At 34.6% G+C, this 19428-nt stretch overlaps 1 protein-coding gene across 3 annotated transcripts in view; it reads left to right on the top strand.

Moving 5' to 3' along the window:
• The window catches only part of RELCH (RAB11 binding and LisH domain, coiled-coil and HEAT repeat containing), a 101226-nt gene extending 89374 nt beyond the window's left edge, over positions 1–11852 (top strand). For 2 of the 3 annotated variants that reach the window (XM_036417678.2, XM_036417677.2), the window contains exons 26-29: positions 656–772; positions 4742–4830; positions 9015–9085; positions 10126–11852. In XM_036417678.2, coding sequence (XP_036273571.1) covers positions 656–772; positions 4742–4830; positions 9015–9085; positions 10126–10246 — 398 coding nt within the window. In that variant the 3' untranslated portion in view covers positions 10247–11852. The remainder of the gene's footprint in view (positions 1–655; positions 773–4741; positions 4831–9014; positions 9086–10125) is intronic. The other variant, XM_036417680.2, reaches the window with a different exon arrangement.
• The last annotated feature ends 7576 nt before the right edge of the window (positions 11853–19428 follow it).

The raw sequence follows: 19428 nt of genomic DNA, 5'->3' as shown, positions 1-19428 counted from the left end.
GTAGGAGAACTCAATGCTACTGAATTTGTTACTGTTTCTTGAGCCATCACTTTTATTTTAGCAGTAGGTTGCCTATACTTTTGAAATTTTACGTGAAATGAATATTGAGATATAATGTATTGAGCCCACTGAATGATTTAAAAGCACAACAACCAGTGTTATTTGACATTGGTCTTTGCCAAGAATTTAAGAAACTAGTTTTAGAAAGGTGTGAAATAAATTGATGTTGAAAAAGAAAACATATACTGTGTTTATCTTTTGTTTAATAGCAATGCTAATACCTGATTCTTATAAAAAAAAAACTTATTTGTAAAGATAATAACATAAAAAGTAGATTATTTACATTTGTTTATTTCATTTTTATTTTTCAAATTGGGAAATTGAATTGCCGTGAGGCCAAATGACCTATATACATGTTCATAATTAGGTCATAATGACAATGCTATAGTCTATTTTTCCCAAATTCCAGATCACTCTATATTCTGAAATATATACTTTCTTTCCTATTAAGGGAGAGAAAGCTTAGAACGTGGCTTATCTTTTGAAACTAAGAATTAAAATGAAATTTTATAAATTAAAATGAGGAATTATTTAAAATGTATGAGTGTTGTATGTGTCTATTTGGATTAAAATGTAATACTTTTCTTTTTTTCAGTTGTTATACCACATTTGCATAAGCTAGCCTTGGTGAACAACTTACAAATTGTGGATTCTAAAAGACTGGATATTGCTACCCATCTTTTTGAAGCCTACAGTGCACTTTCCTGTTGTTGTATCCTTGAATAACACGTATCTGATTTATATAACCAATTTTACAGTGAACTATCTCTGCTGTTAAAGGTTAAGAAGTAGAATTTTTTTTCTTCAACTTATATAAGAATTGCAAAAAATTAAAAATTTGATTTGACTTGCCCCACTCCTTATTCTAGCTGACTCATAACTTTACATACGTCCTCTGTGCATATATACTTTTAAAAACACTGACTAAAGTTTTATTTATGTTAATCAGCTATATAACTGAGCAAGAAATGAATTATAGCTGAGGCTTTTGTTAATCAAAAGAAAGCCTTGTATGTGTTCTAGTGGGGGTTTTTCAGTGAATGTTTAACCATCTGTATCCAGTGGAATACAATGAATTCCTCTTGAGAGATATCACTTATTGAAAAAGTACAATGCACCCAGGCTGATGTGGCTCAGTTGGTTGAAGCGTAGTCCTGTACTCCAAAAAGGTGGCATGTTTGATTCCCAGTTAGGACACATATACAGATTGTGGGTTCAGTTCCCTCGTCGGGGCACATAAGGGAGGCAATCAATCAATGTTTCTCTCTCTCTTTCTCTTTTTCTCCCTCTCTCTCTTCCTCCCCTCTCTCCTTCCCTCCCTCATTCACTCCCCTCCTCCACTCCCTTCCCACCTTCCTCTCTCTAAAATCAATAAAATAATAATAATAATTTGAAAAAGTCCAATGCTGGCTGATCATCTCTAGTGGAGGAAAGCTCAGAGATCACCTAACATAGCAACCACTGCATTTTATAAATGATTAAAGTAAAACTTACATTAGTGACTTCTGTTTTTTTATCATTAAAAAATAAAACTATGCCCTAACAGTTTGGCTCAATGGATAGAGTGTCGGCCTGTGGATTGAAGGGTCCCAGTTTCGATTCCAGTCAAGGCATGTGCCTTGGTTGCAGACACATCCCCAGTATGGCTGTGAAGGAGGAAGCTGATCAATGTTTCTCGCTCATTGATGTTTCTAACTCTCTATCCCTCTCCCTTCCTCTCTGTAAAAAAATCAATAACATATATACATATATATATATATATATATATATATATATATATATATATATATATTTTTTTTTTTTTTTTTTTTTTTTTTTTTAAGTGAAACTGTGACTAGAACAAAGAATTTTAGCTATCCTCTTAAATGTTCTCTTTACTATTTAGGCCTCGAAAAATAAAACTGAGAATGAAGGAAAGGTAAAATGAACTCTAGCTTCTGGGTTCTCCTATTGAAAGGCAGGTGAGTTCAAGAAAGGGGAAATAAGAGATCAAAAAAGGAGTGAAAGTCTGGATACTCAAACAGAAATATAAAAGTACATGCTGGACTAGACACCATAATCAGAGAATTTGATTATGACAGAAAAGAAATGACAATTGAGAGAGGTTTCTAGTGATTCATGGAAGAAAGTAGAAGGCAAAGGAAGAGTTGCAGGATTAAAATTTGTGGTTTCATATTGTGTGTTTTTTTATTGAATTTATTGAGGTGACATTAGTTAATAAAATTATATAGTTATCAGTTATACAATTCTATAATACATTAACTGTATATTGAGTTTCATATTGTTACGTGACAGTTTTAAGTAATAAACAAAGTGAACAGATAATTTTAAATAAGACAAATATGTTCCAAAATGCCACTGAAACTCATTGGCACTGGATTCTTGAGTGGAATGTTTCTATTTTGTTCAGAATAAATCAAATGGAGAAAGTAGAAACTTTAAAAGCTATTTTTTGGGGAGCTATTTGTGTTTTTGGAAATTTTAAGACGAAGTTGGGTGCATGGTTGAGAGTATTTTATTTGAGAAATTGACTACAAATTATTCATCTGGCCAGTGTAAGTGATTTTTATATAATACAGATTTTAAAGTGAGCAGAGACACCATATTTTAATAATTTTGTGCCTCAACTCTCCATTTGTTCATCTTCTATAAGTTTAATTCCACTAAAAGGAGAAATTATTATTCTTGATTTATCTTGTTGGCATTTCAACTTATTAAAGATAGAGGAAGCAAAAAGAGGAAGCGATATTCTGAATTAGCAAGGAAGAACTCTTTAGTAATGGAGAAGTGGTAGGCCCCTTATAGGAAAGTAGTAATGGCATGTCAGAGTTTGCATTTCAAAGAAAGAAAATATTGTAATGTTTATACCTACTTCCTAGACTTTGTAAAAGTAGATGTTTACTGAAGCAATAAATCATGTATATTCTTAAATAGCAGAGGATTTCAAAAGGAATACATCTCAAGGAAAATGGGAAAGTTAAAAGATCAAAAACTTTAGTTCTATAGTGGCAAGGTAATGTTTCTAAAGAGCACAAAAGTCTGCACAGGAGGAATATCATTGTGGGTTTAAGCATGCACAGGATATTACTAAAGTAAATACAGTAAAAAGTCTTTACACCAATATAGTAATGGGAGGAACCAACTTAACAATAGACCCTGTTCAAGTATTAAAAATGTTAGTTCTGCATGAGTCAGAGATTGTACTTATGTCAACAGGATGATGTGGCCACTAATAAAATCACATTGTCCAAATCTGTTCTGTTCCATTGCATTCTGAGCTGAAAGACCACAAGAGTATTCCTATCAATACTGACATGATATTTTAATAAGGACACAGAATAAATTTTAAGAAATTAAGAATGTTTAACCAGAGAAGAAATAGCTTGGGTATGAAAAGATAATTCAAAAATAATGTTAAAGGTTGATATTAGATATGAAAAAGTTTAGGCACCCTATAACCAAGGTGCAGGACTAACACTAATAAGCAGAGGTCTCAGAGAGGCCGATTTTGTGTATTAGACTTTCTAATGGAGCTATCCAAAAATGCAAATTTTTTTGTTTTTGTTTTTGTTTTTTGTTGTTAATCCTCACCCGAGGATTTTTCCATTGATTTTCAGAGAGAATGGAAGGAAGGGACAGGGGGAGTGGGGGGAAGCACGCACAAAACATCCATGAGAGAGAGGCACATAGATCGGTTGCCTCCCACACGAGCCGAAACACTGGGCATGGGATAGGGATCGAACCTACAACTCAGGTATGTGTCTTTGATGGGGAATCAAACACTCAAGATTTCAGTATAGGGACCTACGATCTAACCACTGAGCAACCAGCCAGGATGCAATGATCTCTCTTATGAAACTGAATGTTTCATAATGTCCTGTCATTGTTAGCAGTGAGGGGCCTTATGACCATCATTTACAGATGAAATAAAGGTGATTCCTAATATGAAATAGTACTAAATGACCTCTAAGTCTTCAATCCTTAAGAAAGATTGATCCCATGGGGAAAAGGTAAAACCAAACAGTGAGTAGAAAAAGAGAAGAGTGAATTACCTCTTACATCCAGATAAGGTCATCTTCAATTTCTTAATCCATGCACATATTTCTAGATCTAAGTCTCAACTACTAATCCAAAGGTCATTCAGAGTTCCACCTTGGTGGTACTTTCCCCCTATGTAGAAAATAAGGATACATGACCATTAGTTTGCAGCCCTCTCTATGTCTATAGGGGCTTGGTTTACAAGTCATTCATTATACAATATATAGGAACTTTACTTACATATAATGAACTTGAGACCCTTCAGTGTACGGGAGGATGCTCGAACCACTGGGAAACACCATCCAGGGCCAATGTTATTACTTTTTATACTCATTTAAACATCCAATTAAATTACATGATTTAATGTTCACATTATTTCATATTTATATAATGTAATTATGTAATGTTAAAATAATGAATACCACTGACAAAGAGATTTGTGGGAATAAACTCAGTTGACACTTGACAAGCAACTAATTCAACAAATGAGAATCATGCTTGCAGAAGCCTATTTACTTTAGGTGATCTGCAGGCCATAGACATTGTTTAAGAGAGCTGCTGCTTTTTGTTATTTTACTGTTCTATTGGACATAATAGTTGTGTGGGTCTTTTTTTTTAATTCCCTTAACTATGTTGTCTCAAGTCATATCAGAGGACTTAATGGTTAATCACTTTTTACCTGGTCTCAGATGTTTGCGTACTGACATGGAACATCTTTCTCCAGAGCATGAGGTAAGATATTATGATGATTAAGCCACTGTGATCATCAGTGGTGTGTTCATATGTTTTAATAGCTTCTGTACAGATTTTTTGTTCCTCTATATGAGGCATGATTATAATATGCTGCACTTAGTTTTTTAAAAACTAGTTCAATGTTCTTTTATGGATTTATTTACTAATTATAAGATCTGGAGCCACTCCTTTAACATCTTTGAGCCTGTTTCATTCTCTAAAGTAGAGATTACATACTTTCCTTCACTAAATATAATCAGAATTTAATAAGATAATGTACATGAAATGCTTTTAATTCGTAAAATGCTAAACAGTGTCATCTCTGATCAACTTTCATTCAGTTTATCTCCCTATTTCCTTCAAAACCTTATCATTCATTTCTTGCTAGTGGCCCAATGCACAGATTTGTGCACATTGAAAGGAAATTAATTAGAAGAAATATTTTAATATCACTATTTACCATTTCTCTATAATAGAAGTGTCAGAGATGAATGAAAATTAGTAAAATGTACATGAAAATAATATATAAATTGATTATAAATGAACAATAACAAATGATATAACAACAAAGACATGATATGAAAGCAACAAAAACATGATATAAAAACAACATTGATAAAAACAATGACTGATAAATTGATAAAACTTATTCCAATATCTGCCTGCAAACTACATTAAGAGTAAAAACACTTGCAGGGTGCTTGACTAATTTCTTTTGTAATGAAGTTATTTACAACTTTAACGTCACACGCTCTTCAAACTAAAGAGAAAGCAACATATAACTGACCGTGTCCGAAAATGGGTTCAGGTAGGAATATTCCTACTCTCTAGAGTTTGTCCTTGTGATTTATTAATAGTCATTGCAAATGCTGGCATCACTGGAAACTGTCTTCGAATTAATTTAAATGGGAGGCCAGTATCAGACGGCTTACTCCTTTTCAGTCGGGTCAAGTTTCTAAACTTTCTAAATTCCGTTTTCTGGCTAATGAAAGAAAAATAGGATCTTCCTACTCCAGGACGTCTGTGAGAATCAAATGAGTTGAGGCACGTAAAAATGCTTCACAAACATTTGGTTAAACTGTAAAATGTTTGCACCTGGCTATAAAGCAAATCGTGTTCCTGGGCTGAAGAAATTCCAAGGAGGCTATTTGCTAGGGAGAGGAAGCCAGGCGTTACTATGTGACATCACCTGTCACCCACAGCGACCGTTTCCTGGGTGGACTGAGCTGTGGGCTACATTTTGCACCATAGGGTCTTGACAGTGTCGGCTGCGATTTGGTGGGGTGTCACTCCAGGGTGGTGGTGGAGCCTTTGTCCCAGTTGAGGAAAACTGAGTGTTGGTTGGTCGACACCAGATCCATGGTGCCATTTATTTTTAAATGGTCTGTAATCTGTTATTGTTGACTCTCCCTCTTAAAGGAAGCAAAACAAAATAAAAACAAAACTTCCCTCATACCTCCCCAAATCTCTTTCCTTCTCCTTAGTCTATTCATTGTGTCAACTTGCTCACTGTCTGTTGGTGTACCATGTTTGTTACCATTACATTAACCCAATGAACTGTTCTTCCTAAGATTTCTGGTGATCAAAGTGAAAGGACACTTTTCACATATGATAGGACTTATATAGGAGTCCATACCCTTTTCATCCATATCTTGTCAACACTTGGTATTCTTTTTAAAAATATATATATTTTATTGATTTTTTACAGAGAGAAAGAGAGAGGGATAGAGAGCTAGAAACATCAATGAGAGAGAAACATCGACCAGCTGCCTCTTGCACACCCCCTACCGGGGATGTGCCCGCAACCAATGTACATGCCCTTGACCAGAATTGAACCTGGGACCTTTCAGTCCGCAGACTGACGCTCTACCACTGAGCCAAACCGGTTTCGGCAACACTTGATATTCTTAAAGACTCTTAAGGTTTGTTTTGTTTTGTTGTTTTTTAAAGATACATTTTTATTCATTTTCAGAAAGGGGAAGGGAGAGGGAGAAGTGGATAGAAACATTAATGATGAGAGTATCATCAATTGCTGTCTCCTGCACACCCTCTATTGGGGATTGAGCCTAAAACCTGGACATGTGCCCTTACCAGGAATTGAACTATGACCTCCTGGTTCATGAATTAATGCTCAATCACTGAGTGACACTCAAGACTTTTTAATTTGATGGGTATAAAATAAAAACAAAAACTATACCTCCTAAACTTCTAAAATGTTTCAAAGTTGTATTTTTTTTTTTTTTAAATCTTAATCCATCTAGAATTGATGTGAGGTAGTGCTCCCGTTACATTTTTTCCCCTCTGTGGACAAGCAGTGGTCCCATTATTGTCTATTGAACAGCTGATTAGCTGTCTAGACTGATCAGCAGTGCCACCTCCCTCATGCATAGAGTCCCCGTGTGTGTGTGTGTCTGTTATTAGGGAGCATTCTTTTCCATTGGTCTCATGGTCAGTTACTAAAACAATGATATACAGTCTTCATACAGTGGCCTTATTAAAAAATCCTGAAATCTACAAGGGCAAGTGCAGCATTGCATTGTGGCCTTTTGCTAGGACTGTTCATGATCCTTAGCTCTTTCATGTAAATTTGAGCATTGTATTAACAGTTTCTAAAAAAAACAACAACACACACAAAAAAACAACTCATTCAGATTCTTATTGAAATTGAGTTCATTCTAAATTAATTTGGGGAGATATCATCTTCATGATTTTTAAGTCTTTTCATCTAGAAAAATGTTATAGCCTACATTTACTTAAATGTCTTTCAATGAAGTTTTATAATTTCATCTGAGAAAATGTGACACCTTATATTTATATTATAATGCTATTTTTTTTAGGATTATATATTTTTAACTCTTTGTTTTCGTATAGGAATACATATAACTTTTGTATGTTTAATGTATTTCTGGCCAGCTTGAGAAATTTTAGTATCCTAATAAAATGTCTCTGGATTTTTGTGTGTATGTTTTATATATAGAACTGTCATCTGCAAATAATATATTTTTTAATACTTTATTTTTTATTTTTATCTTATAGGATCTGTATTGCTTTCCCTTTTTCACTTCTGATATTGTTTTTTGCTTTTTCTTTTAAATATTATAGTTTTGATAGGATTTATTGATTTTATTAATTTTATTAATATTGAACTTTTGGCTGTGTTGTTTTTTCTCTATTCATTTTCTATTTTATTGATTTCTATTTTCATCTTTATTTTTGCTTTTTTTAGGTTTAATTTTTTTATATTTTTCTGATTTCTTAAGGAGGAAGCTTGGATTTACTTTTAACTATTTTTTATGTACCTTTTTAACCTTTCTTTATTTCTAACACATGAATTTAAGGCTGCTTAGAAAACCTTCATGTAAATTTTAACATTCTTCACCTTGGCCTTCTTACTCAGTGCTTTTTTCTAAAGCCCTTATCACCATATTGTCTAGAATATATTATAGGAATATAAGCTCTTCACAAGGAGGAAATATTGTTCGTTTTATTGCTGAATTCTCTATGTTTAAAAAAGTGCCAGGGACATAGTAGCTGACAAATATTTGTTGTTTAGTGACCTCGGTTCCCAAACACAGGCCAAGAATATTCTGAAAGGCCATTTGTTTCTGGCATGGTTGCTAGCAATAAGAGCAGCAGTTTCTTAGGCCCCTCCCCCTTTCTATCACTACTCAGTCTCCCTGCAAAAATGATGTGAACTCTTGGACCCCCCAAAGTATAGTATTCCAGACTATAGTAGCCACAGACCTACTAGGGCTCTGCTGTAAACATTAAAATAGAGCACCTTGCTTTTTTGCAACCCTGACAAAGCAAAGATATATAGGATAGAACAGCTTTTACTGAGAAAATGTGTGTGGCCAGGTTATGCATATATGTTAAATGTATAGATGTATACACATTTTACTCTTAACATTAGATGATGGGGGAAACTAAGGAAGAATGGGAATCAGATTTAGAAGGAAGGTTAGTGAAACTCAAAATAAATTATTGTTATATGATTGAGATCTTTTAATGCTATTTCCGCACCTGATTTAGAAACTTAATGTGAATTCCTTTAACAAAGTAACTGTGAAGACTTTACATTTTTAAGTAACTTATTAGCTTATGGGAATATTAAAAAAACGTTAGATTAACCATAGAATTTCACTATGTCAACTGTATTTCACTAAAGTTATTTCTTTAATCAGGTTATTTTAAGTTCCATGATAAAAGAATGTGAACAAAAAGTAGAGAATAAGACTGTCCAAGAGCCTCAAGGGTAAGACATTAATTTCTTTTTAAAGATTTCACATTAACCTTAAATTCTGTAAATTTTATATATTTGGTAATGGTGTTTTATTTTGTAGAAAATTAATACATTTTCAGTGATTATTTGGCAAATATGAACATTCTTTAAGTTAGCACTTCTCAAATACTAGTCTGTAACCCACCTGCATCAGAATTACCTAGAGAATTTAAAATTCAGATCTCTGCCCCATTCTCTGTGCTCTCCTCTCAACATTCTCATTCAGCCTAGAGATCTGTATGTTTAAAAACTTCCATCGTTTATACATGCTAGCTTTGGGAATCACTGGTCAAAATAACTTCTTAGGAATTTGTGACAAGACTTTGTAAGCTGTAACTTGACTCACTGGATAAAGGATTATAAACTTTTGCTTCTAATTAAGTTAATTAGAATTCAGAGATCTGGTGGGATGAAAATACAAACATAAATATGCAGGAGTGAAGTTGGGCATTGAGGAGAGATAGTAATTTGCAAATAGACTGAGTGTCCTCTTAGCTCTGGCTAATGTAACCTTGAGCAGTTTATCTAAATGGACAGTTACATAAAAAACTCAAAGGTGTTTTAAAGCTGACTGCCAGGAGTAAGTGTTTCATCCTGTCAGGCTAGGTACATATACACACACACACACACACACACACACACACACACACACACACACATACACACACACACAATCTAATGAGTTAGGTAATAGAATTATTTTCATTTTTCAGATGAGGATTATATTACAGATGAGATTAAATAATTTACCCAGGATCACACAGCTGGCAAGTGACAGAGCCAAGATTCAGTCTTATTCCTGACTTGCTCCTAACTACTACACAATATTGCTTCCTTTACTATAAGGATGATCCTGAAAGCTCCTGACCTCATCTGGTACATAGAAAAGCCTCCCCATCCATATTAGTTTCCCTTTTGTGATACCAGTTCAGAATGTATTTAATAAAGAAGTGAAAAATTTGCTATTTTAGCTTTTTAATCCATTTACAGCAATTTTAAACTTTCTTCTCTAGCTCAATGTCAATTGCTGCAAGCTTAGTGAGTGAAGACACAAAGACCAAGTTTTTGAACAAAATGGGCCAATTGACGACATCAGGTGCCATGCTGGCCAATGTGTTTCAAAGGAAGAAGTAAAAGCCAGGAGGAAGTCCCCCGTAGACACTATGATGGACCTCAAGCAGACTGGTTCCTTGTACTTGAAGTACTTGCCTTTTTTATTGCTTTGTTTTATGTTCTTGAATTATAATTTTATCCTAACCTCCAAAGATATTTGCACTGCTTTTGATTATTGCTGTATACCTGTTAATTTTGGAGTTATAACTGTGGTGATAGGAAATTTGAGTTGATACTCTGTACCAAGTAAGTCCCTCAACTATGTTCTTGTCCTTCAAAATATTTTTATATATATATATATATATATAGTGAAGAGGGTTTTTTGTTTTGTTTTTTTTTAATTTTTGGATGGGATATTGGCAAATATCTGTATTATACACTAAGCTATTACAATGGTACTTAAAATAATGTAAATTTGAAGTCATTGTTATAAAGTAATAAAAGTGGAAATTACTTAAGTATTTAAATTATGAAAGAATAATGCAGACTTTTTATTGTTTCTTAACTGACTAGAAAGAGCCACCAGCATTACTCTGTGCCTTTTGGACTTCAGTTTGTGTGTCTGTGGGAATTGTGTGCATTCCATTCACACAGTATTTATAGCGCTGTGATGAAGTTGAATTACAGATCCTGCAGTACATGGATAATAATGAAACTTTCAACATTTCAGAGCTCTCCTGAATATTCTTTAAGTGCTATTTAAACCTCCCCAGCACTCACATGCATATAATGGACTTACCTGAGGAAAGACAACACATCAACATGGGGAGTGGTAACCAACATGGGGAGTGGTAACCAAGGTGAATTTAGAAACTGCTGTGTAGTAGATTTAAATATTAAAAAACAAATGTAAGAAAGAAGAGCTAATAATTGTGAAAATTTTCCCAAATTGAAATACATAAGAAAAAAAAAGTGGTTCAAATCTGAAATTGAACACTTATTTATTAAAATATTTTGTTTAAGATATTTTCTAATGATTTTAATTTTACAGACTATCTTTTCATTCTGCATGTTACAGAAAAGTACCTTTAAGTTAAGGACATTTGGGGGCTGTTCTTTTCCCTCTAAGCTAAAATTGACATTGGCTAAATTATTATTGGTTAGTTAACACCTTGTCCCTTAAAGTCAGTGATTGTTCTTGTGTTTGATGTATATTACATAGAGTCTAAGTCAGTGTACAGGTCCCCTGGAATTTGATAGTTGTCTATAAAGTAACACAACTTGAAGTAGAAAAGAGTGGTACTGGACTTAGAAGGGGGTGATTGGTTTGAGGGGTTAATGTGAGGCCTTTTTGAAAAAATGATATTTTAATAAAGAATTCTTGTTTGAGCACAGTCAATGCACATAGGTGATTCTCATGTTTGTTGTATAAACTGGTTTCATATTACATTCATTTTCTGAGAAGCTACCTTATCACACATTCAAGCTTATAAAATCAGTTGACATAAGCAAAGCCATTTCAAAAGTTCATTCTGAAATCATTTCTTTTACCTACAGTGAAATAATTGTTAACAAACTAGTCTTTCTGAAAACTGTTGGATTCTAGGCATTCCTGAGAAATTGAAAGTGGCTACCTTTCATGTCAAATATGTTGATCTATTATAAATAAAATGTTTTGCATACTTGTTTTGTTTTTGGCTCTGTGTATTTACGTTCGTTTTTGAAACACTATGTCTTTAAGCAAAAGGAAATGAGAAAGTATATACTCATTAAAATGTACTAATATGTTATTTTAGGAATATAATCGATATGAGTTACCTATTTTAATTTACTTTTACTAAAAAAAGATTATTGCTATAAAATTATACATTTTCAGTGATGACTTAAAGAAAAATGTTTAAACTCTCATTTGCTTGGAACTGTAGCAAAATAAGTATGTTTGTTACCAGGTAAATAAATATAATGTATTTTTATTGTGATAATTTTTATTAATTTGTGAATCCATTTAGCTAATTGCTAATGTTTTTTTTCAAGCCAGTAGCTAGCAAGATATATTTTATACAATATATTTTGAGTCTCCCTTATAAATATCTAAATGTCAGTAGGACTTCACATTTATTTTCATATTGATTTTTATATTAAAATATGGATTCTTTAAAGATAAGACAGACACTAATCACTGAGACTGTGTTCTTCCAAACAGGCTATAAAGCTCCCATACTTAGTTTTTTAAAACAAATTAAAACATAACAAGTTTAAGTGTGCAACTTAACAGAAAGCCATTTTCCAAATAATGAAAAGCCAATTTGAAATTATATTTTCCATTGATTTTTAGAGAGAATGGAAGGGAGGAAAATGGGGGGAAGAGAGAGAAAGAAACATCTATGTGAGAGAGACACATCAATTGTTTGCCTCCCACATATGCCCCTCCAAGGGCTAGGGATTGGACCTAGCACCCAGGTATGAGCCCTTGTCTGGGAATGGAACCTGAGACCCTACAGTGCAAGGTCTGGTGCTCTAATCACTGAGCACACTGGTCAGGGCTAGATGCTTTTTCATTTCTGATTATTACTTGACAATTTTTAATGTAAATCATTTTCTAATTTTTTATATGGATTTTATAAGTAATCACCTTTCTAACAAATTATTTTGTCTTAACCATCAGACAGTATGAAAATAACATATTCTCTTCCTCACAGAACTTTATGAAAACTACGTAATAGCAAACCTGAAAGTGTTCTAGCATTTAGAAAGTATTAGGAAAGTTTAAAGTCGAATTAAAATTTTTAAATCACTGAATAGCTAAAGCATGGGTTACTGGGTAACCCCCACCCCATATTTTTGTCTTCTAGTAAGTGAGTAGGTAAGATGCCAGGCATGATTTACCTCGGATTGCAGGAAAGTGAAAGTAGGCGATGCAGCAGCAGCTACAGGCCATAACAGTGAAATCCTTGGGAAGGCCAGAGGGTGAAGATTCAAGAGGGAAGGCAAAGGGAAGCAGTGGTCGCCTTTGTAACGGGAGAACGCAGAGAACAAATACATTTGGAGGTAAGTTGGTAGATTTACTGGTGGGAAGATTAGGGGGTTTCCATTTGATTCCTTCTATTTTCTCATCTGTATCCTCAACCTCTTCTCTAAGGGGTTTGTTCTTCATCTCTTATTAATTGAATCCCACCACTCCTAACATACCCCTTTCCCTGCTAACCTTTTAAGTGGAGGCTTTTTTATTTTTGTTCTCACAAACCTCTGTACCTTAGAGCTTGTAGGTAGAACAGGAGTTTTATTTGCTTTTCATTTCTACTCCCAAAGGAGTATGAAGCAAAGACATTAACTTGACAGGCATATGGAAAGTATTGGAGGTTCAAAGAGAAGAAGGTAGATCTGGTTGCCTTTGAGAATGGCAGAGTGAATTATTGAGGAAACTGTAGGATTGCCAAGCAACTTAGAAAGCCCAATTTTGAATACTAATTATGAATTTAGAGCGAGCTAATTCAAACAATTGTTTGTAATACGTTTTTCATTAATTTTTCAGAGAGAAAGGGAGAGGGAGAAAGAAACATCAGTGATGAGAGAGAGTCATTGATCAGCAGCCTCCTGCACACACACCCCTCCCCACCACACTGGGGATAGAGCCTACAACCTGGGCATGTACCTTGACCAGGAATTGAACCAGTGACTTCCTGGTTCATGAGTCAACACTTAACCACTGAGCCACATTGGTTGGGCTGTTTGTTCTTTTTCTCCAGCCAGGATCAGCTAATCAGGAGAAGATGTAAAGTATTCAGAGAATAAAGTGCATGTTATAGCAAGTGGTTGAGTGGCCTTAGAATATCATTAGCATATTATGCTTTGATTGGTTGAATAGACAACCGAACACTTAGCATATTAGGCTTTTATTGTATAGGATTGATATGGACATATACTAGTAGTTGGTCTTTAGCCCATTGGTATACTACATTAATTGATTTGTGAACCAAGCCCTGGTTTTTCCAAATGCTTAAAAGTGGGAGAAAGGACAAGGATAGGATATTAAAACTACTAACAAAGGAATGATTATCATGATGGACCAAAAAATCCAAACTGGACAAAAGGAAAAAAGGTATTGAAGGCAGGGGGATAGTCTGAGGGACAAGTCAAAAATATGTTTGGTGAGAATATTCAAGTAAGTGAGCTGGAAAAACACTTCTTTTGGGAATCGAAATGAAAGGCAAATAAAACACCTGTTCTACCTCCAGGCTCTAAGGTTCAGAGGTTTGTGAGAACAAAAATAAAAAGCCTCCACTTAAAAGGTTAGCAGGGAAAGAGGTAAACTTTCAGTTAAAGTGAGATGAAAAATAAGCTTTTAGAGAAGAGGTTGAGGAAATAGATATTTGAGAAATGTTCAGAGTAACTCAAGGGGTAGTGGCATTCAGTTAAAGTGAGATGAAAAATAAGCTTTTAGAGAAGAGGTTGAGGAAATAGATATCTGAAAAATGTTCAGAGTAACTCAAGGGTAAGAGCTCAGATCAACAAAGGTTGGGCTGAGTGAGGAAAGCAACATTGCAAGGGTGGCATTAGGCTGATACTCTCAGAGATATGGGGCCTTTGGGCACCTGTTCTCTGCAAATCAAAATCTTGCTGATCTTAGTGGGAAAGTTTGAAGTTGCTCACAGGTGTAGGGTTTTAGTAGGTATTTATCAAGTTGAGGATACTCCCCTCCATTTCTAGTTTACCAAGAGTTTTTTTGTTTTTGTGTTTTTGTTTTTTATCAGAAATGGCTGTCGGACTTTGTCAATGCTTTTTCTATATCTACTAAAGGCCTGGTGCACAAATTCATGCACCAGTGGGGTCCCTCGGCCTGGCTTGTGAGATCTAGTTGAAACTGACTCTCCAACATCCCCCAAGGGATCCTGGATTGTAAGAGGGGCAGGCCGAGGGAGCCCATTGGTGCACAATCAGGGCCAAGGAGGGACATGGGAAGTTGGCCAGCTGGGGAGAGACCATGGGAAGGCTCCAGGGCATGTCCGGCCTGTCTTGCTCAGTCCCAATCAGCCAGCAGCAAGCTAACCTACCAGTCAGAACATCTGCCCCCTGGTGGTCAGTGCATGTCATAGCAAGTGGTTGAGTTGCCTTAGCATATCATTAGCATATTATGCTTCGATTGGTTGAACTGACAACTGGACAATCCTATACAATAAAAGCATATTAGGCTTTTATTGTATAGGATTGATAGGATTGATATGAATATATACTAGTAGTTGGTCTTCTTTAGCCCATTGGTGTACTACATTAATTGATTTGTGAATGTTGAACCAGTCTCACAGACCCAGGATGAATCCCACTTGGTATATGATTCTTTTTTATACATTGCTGTATTCCACCTTGCTATTTAGTTGAGGATTTTTGCAACTATGTTCATTATAGGTGTTGGTCTCTAGTTTTCTTGTAATGTCTTTGTCTGGTTTTGGTATTAGGGTAATCTACAGAATATGTTCTCTGACCACAGTGAAATTACAAAAATAACAAAATGGTAACTAGAAAATAAAATATGTTGGAAATATAAGCAATGTGCTTCTAAAAGAAACCATATGTTAATGAAGAAATGACAACAAAAATTAGAAAACATTTTATGAAATAATAAAATTTCAAAACTTGTCAGATGAACTAAAGCCATACTTAGTGGAAGCCATACCATACATACAAGTTCAAATGCATAGGTTAGAAGGAAAGGCTTAAGTCAATTATCTAATGTTCATTTCAAGAAGTTTGAGAGGAACCTCAAAGTAAGTAGAGACAGTAAATATCAGAAATTAATGGAAAACTCAATATTTAATAGAGAAGATCAAGAAAGCTGAAAATTTGATTCTAAATAATTGAAGTAATAAATGTGATTAAACCACAGTAAGACTTATCAAGAAAAAGAGAAAGCATAAATTACCAGTATTAGAAATGAAAAATAAGAAACCTCTACAAACCCTATGACATTAAATGTGTAAGATATAATAAATGACTTTATACCAAGAAAGTTAAAAGTTTAGGTAAAATGGACATATTCCTATTTAAAAAACAAAAACAAACTACTCACCAAAACTAACAGAAGAAAAGACAAAATCTCAGTAGTTCTGTATCAAGCAAATCAAATGAACAATAAACTAGCAAATAATGTGGAGACAAACTCATGGATCAGAGAATAGACTGTGACAGCTGTCAGGAGGAAGTTGGGAGCTGGGTGAGAAGAGTGAAGGAATTAAGCAAAGAAAAAAAAAGAAAGATTCATGGACACTGACAACAGTATGTTGATTGCCAGATGGAAGGGGACAGGGTAGAAGAAGGTAAAGGGAGGATAAATGGTGATGGAAGGAAACTTGACTTGGGGTGGTAAACACACAATTTAATATGTAGGTGAACTTGTAATTTAAAACCATGCTACAAAGAAACCCCAATATCCTGATGGCTTTGTCAGTGAATTCTACCAACCCTGTTTCCCCAAAAATAAGACAGTGTCTTATATTAATTTTTTCTCCCAAAGTTGCGCTAGGTCTTATTTTCAGGGGATGTCTTATCTTTTCATGCACTAAGTCTTATTTTTGGAGGATGTCTTATTTTCAGGGAAACACTGAGTGGCATGAATGTATATACTGAGTGGCCAGATTATTATACGTTCAGAGATCGTAATAATCTGGCCACTCAGTGTATTTCACAATCTTGCCCTAACATCCTAACACGAAAACTTAACAGAACCCAATTCAGAAAGGAAAAGGACAGGCCCATGAACAGATGTGAAAAAAGCAGACAAAACTGATCAATGGTATTATAATTAAATCTATCAAGAAGGATGAAAGGTAATGAAGAGAGTAAGGGGACTTGTGGGATTGCTGGTGATGTTCTGGCACTGGTTACATGTATGTTTTCATTTTATGTTCATTCTTCAAGCTGTACACTTTATGTAAGTTATACTTCAATGAAATATTATATAAAAAAGAAATCACTCTATTTTACTCTGGACAACAGCATCAGTTGTCTATTGAGGCCAGTCTGAACCTGGCCATAGAACAATACTTGTTGTACAGTTTAAAAATGCATTTATTTTGAATACCAAATTTGTAGAACTAAGAAAATTCTTGTCTGTCAAAGCAACCAAGGTGAGTTTCCCTGTCTACATCTCAGAAATTTTCATATCATTTTTGGGTGTCATTGTGGAATACCATGGTATTGAAACCTTAATTTATCTCTGGATGGAACTGATTTGTTAATGTTTTGCTTTTGTTTAAAAAGTATTTTAGAGGCAAGATGAGGGAAAGAGCAAAACATAAAAGGATTAGTTAATAAAAATTGTATTTATTAGTTTTTTTCACTGAAAAATTTGTAGTCTTATGTTCACTTAAAAATTTTGCTTTTTAATGTATTCTTTTTTTTTTTTTTTTTTTGTGTGTGTGTGTGTGTGTGTGTGTGTGTGTGTGTTTAATTGATTTCAGATAGAGGAAGGTAGAGGGAGAGAGAGAGAAACATCAATGATAAGAAAGAATCATTAATAGGCTGCCTCCTGCATGACCCTTACTGGGGACCAAGCCCAAAACATGGGCATGTGCCCTAACCTGGAATCCAACCATAATCTCCTGGTTCATGGGTCCATACTCAACCACCGAGCCATGCCAACTGGTTTATGTATTCTCTTTAGCTCTGTGCCCAGTGATAGAACTGTTCTTATATCATCATGTGAAAAAAATGACATAAACTGATTCATTCTCATTCATATTGACATTTATAAGCATTTCCTTAATGAGGTTGTGCCTCTGTCTTGGGAGCTTAAATGAAGACTGTTCAAATGTAATATAAGCCACTCACTTGAACAAAAAATTATGGCCACATTTTTACATTCCTTTTTAATTCTGATAACTTGAGTTTGTGCAGAAAAGGGGTCTAGTGGGGATTTCCAATGTGAAGTGCACACTTCATATAAAAATTTTTAAATAAACCTATGATTCCTGTGTTTGTATCATGCGCTTTGTTTTTCTGCATCCAAATACAATTCATTATCAGATGAGTACTTTTAATTTTAATAAATATTGTTGCTGAAAACGCATTTTACAATTAGTATACATAACCAAATTTAATTATACATGTGCTTACAAATTGGGTGGTTTTTAAATTATAATTAACGTTTAAACTAGTTTCTGTAAATGATGGACAACCCCTTTAGCTACAGTGTGTGCATTTTTCAGAAAGAAAAATTGTATTTGCTTTAGCATACTTCCATGTTTCTCATAATAATGTTTATTTATATAAAAAGAGGGCATCCTCAAGCCCATTTTAATGGATTATGTTGGTAATATGGTATTCTCCATTAATATTTATAAAATATTTTAAGTGATAGTTCTGTAAATGCAGAAATAGTATTTAATAAGTAATTTTTTAACTAAGCTTTTTTAAAAACTAGATTTAATATGTTGACATGGGCATTTTATTTTTCAAAGTGTTTCTAAAACCAGCACACTCACCTCTGGGGCTTTCCAAGCAGAAGTCTTAAATCCCCTAATCTTTTTTTAACAAAGAAGGGGGTAATGCTGGAAATATGCCAGGAATGAGCTGTGGTGTTTCTCATGAAGTGCCACAGTGAAAGTGTAGTTCCTTTTGGCAAAAGCATCATCTCATCCAGTTTTTACTCCGCTGCTTTTCCCAGAAAGCCTGTCTCCGCATTCAAGATAACAATAGGCCAGATGACTATTCTTTCTTTCATCTGTACTTATAACCATTCCTTCACTTACTTCATTTAGAGTTTTAACATCTATTTACCAAGTTTACACAACTGTCAGTTTAAATGCAGAAGTACTTTTTCCTCAGTGTAAATAATTTAGAAACACTAAAAATAAAATTAGGAGTTTCTCCTTCTGCAACTCACCTGATATTAAGAATTTGGTGCTACATGGCCAGCATAGCTCAGTGGTTGAGCGTGGACCTATGAATCAGGAGGTCATTGTTCAGTTCCACGTCAGGGAATATGCCCGAGTTGTGGGCTCGATCCCCAGTGTGGGACGTGCAGGAGGCAGCCAATCAATGATTCTCATCACTAATGTTTCTATCTCTCCCTCATCCTTTCTCTCTGAAATCAATAATATACAGATTTTAAAATGTGGTGCTTTGTGAGGCAAGACTAACACTGCAGAGCCAGGCAGCCAGGGTCTGAATCTCAAGTCTGCTACTTACTGGTCAATGACCCTCGGCAAGTTACTGACCTATGTGTCTCAGTTACCTCATCTGTAAAATGGAAACAATAATAGTATTCC

This window comes from Pipistrellus kuhlii, unplaced genomic scaffold (genome assembly GCF_014108245.1).
Source record: "Pipistrellus kuhlii isolate mPipKuh1 unplaced genomic scaffold, mPipKuh1.p scaffold_m20_p_6, whole genome shotgun sequence".
NCBI classification, from domain to species: Eukaryota; Metazoa; Chordata; class Mammalia; order Chiroptera; family Vespertilionidae; genus Pipistrellus; species Pipistrellus kuhlii.
Note: the sequence above shows the minus strand (reverse complement) of the source record. Positions and strands in the feature narration are given on the sequence as shown.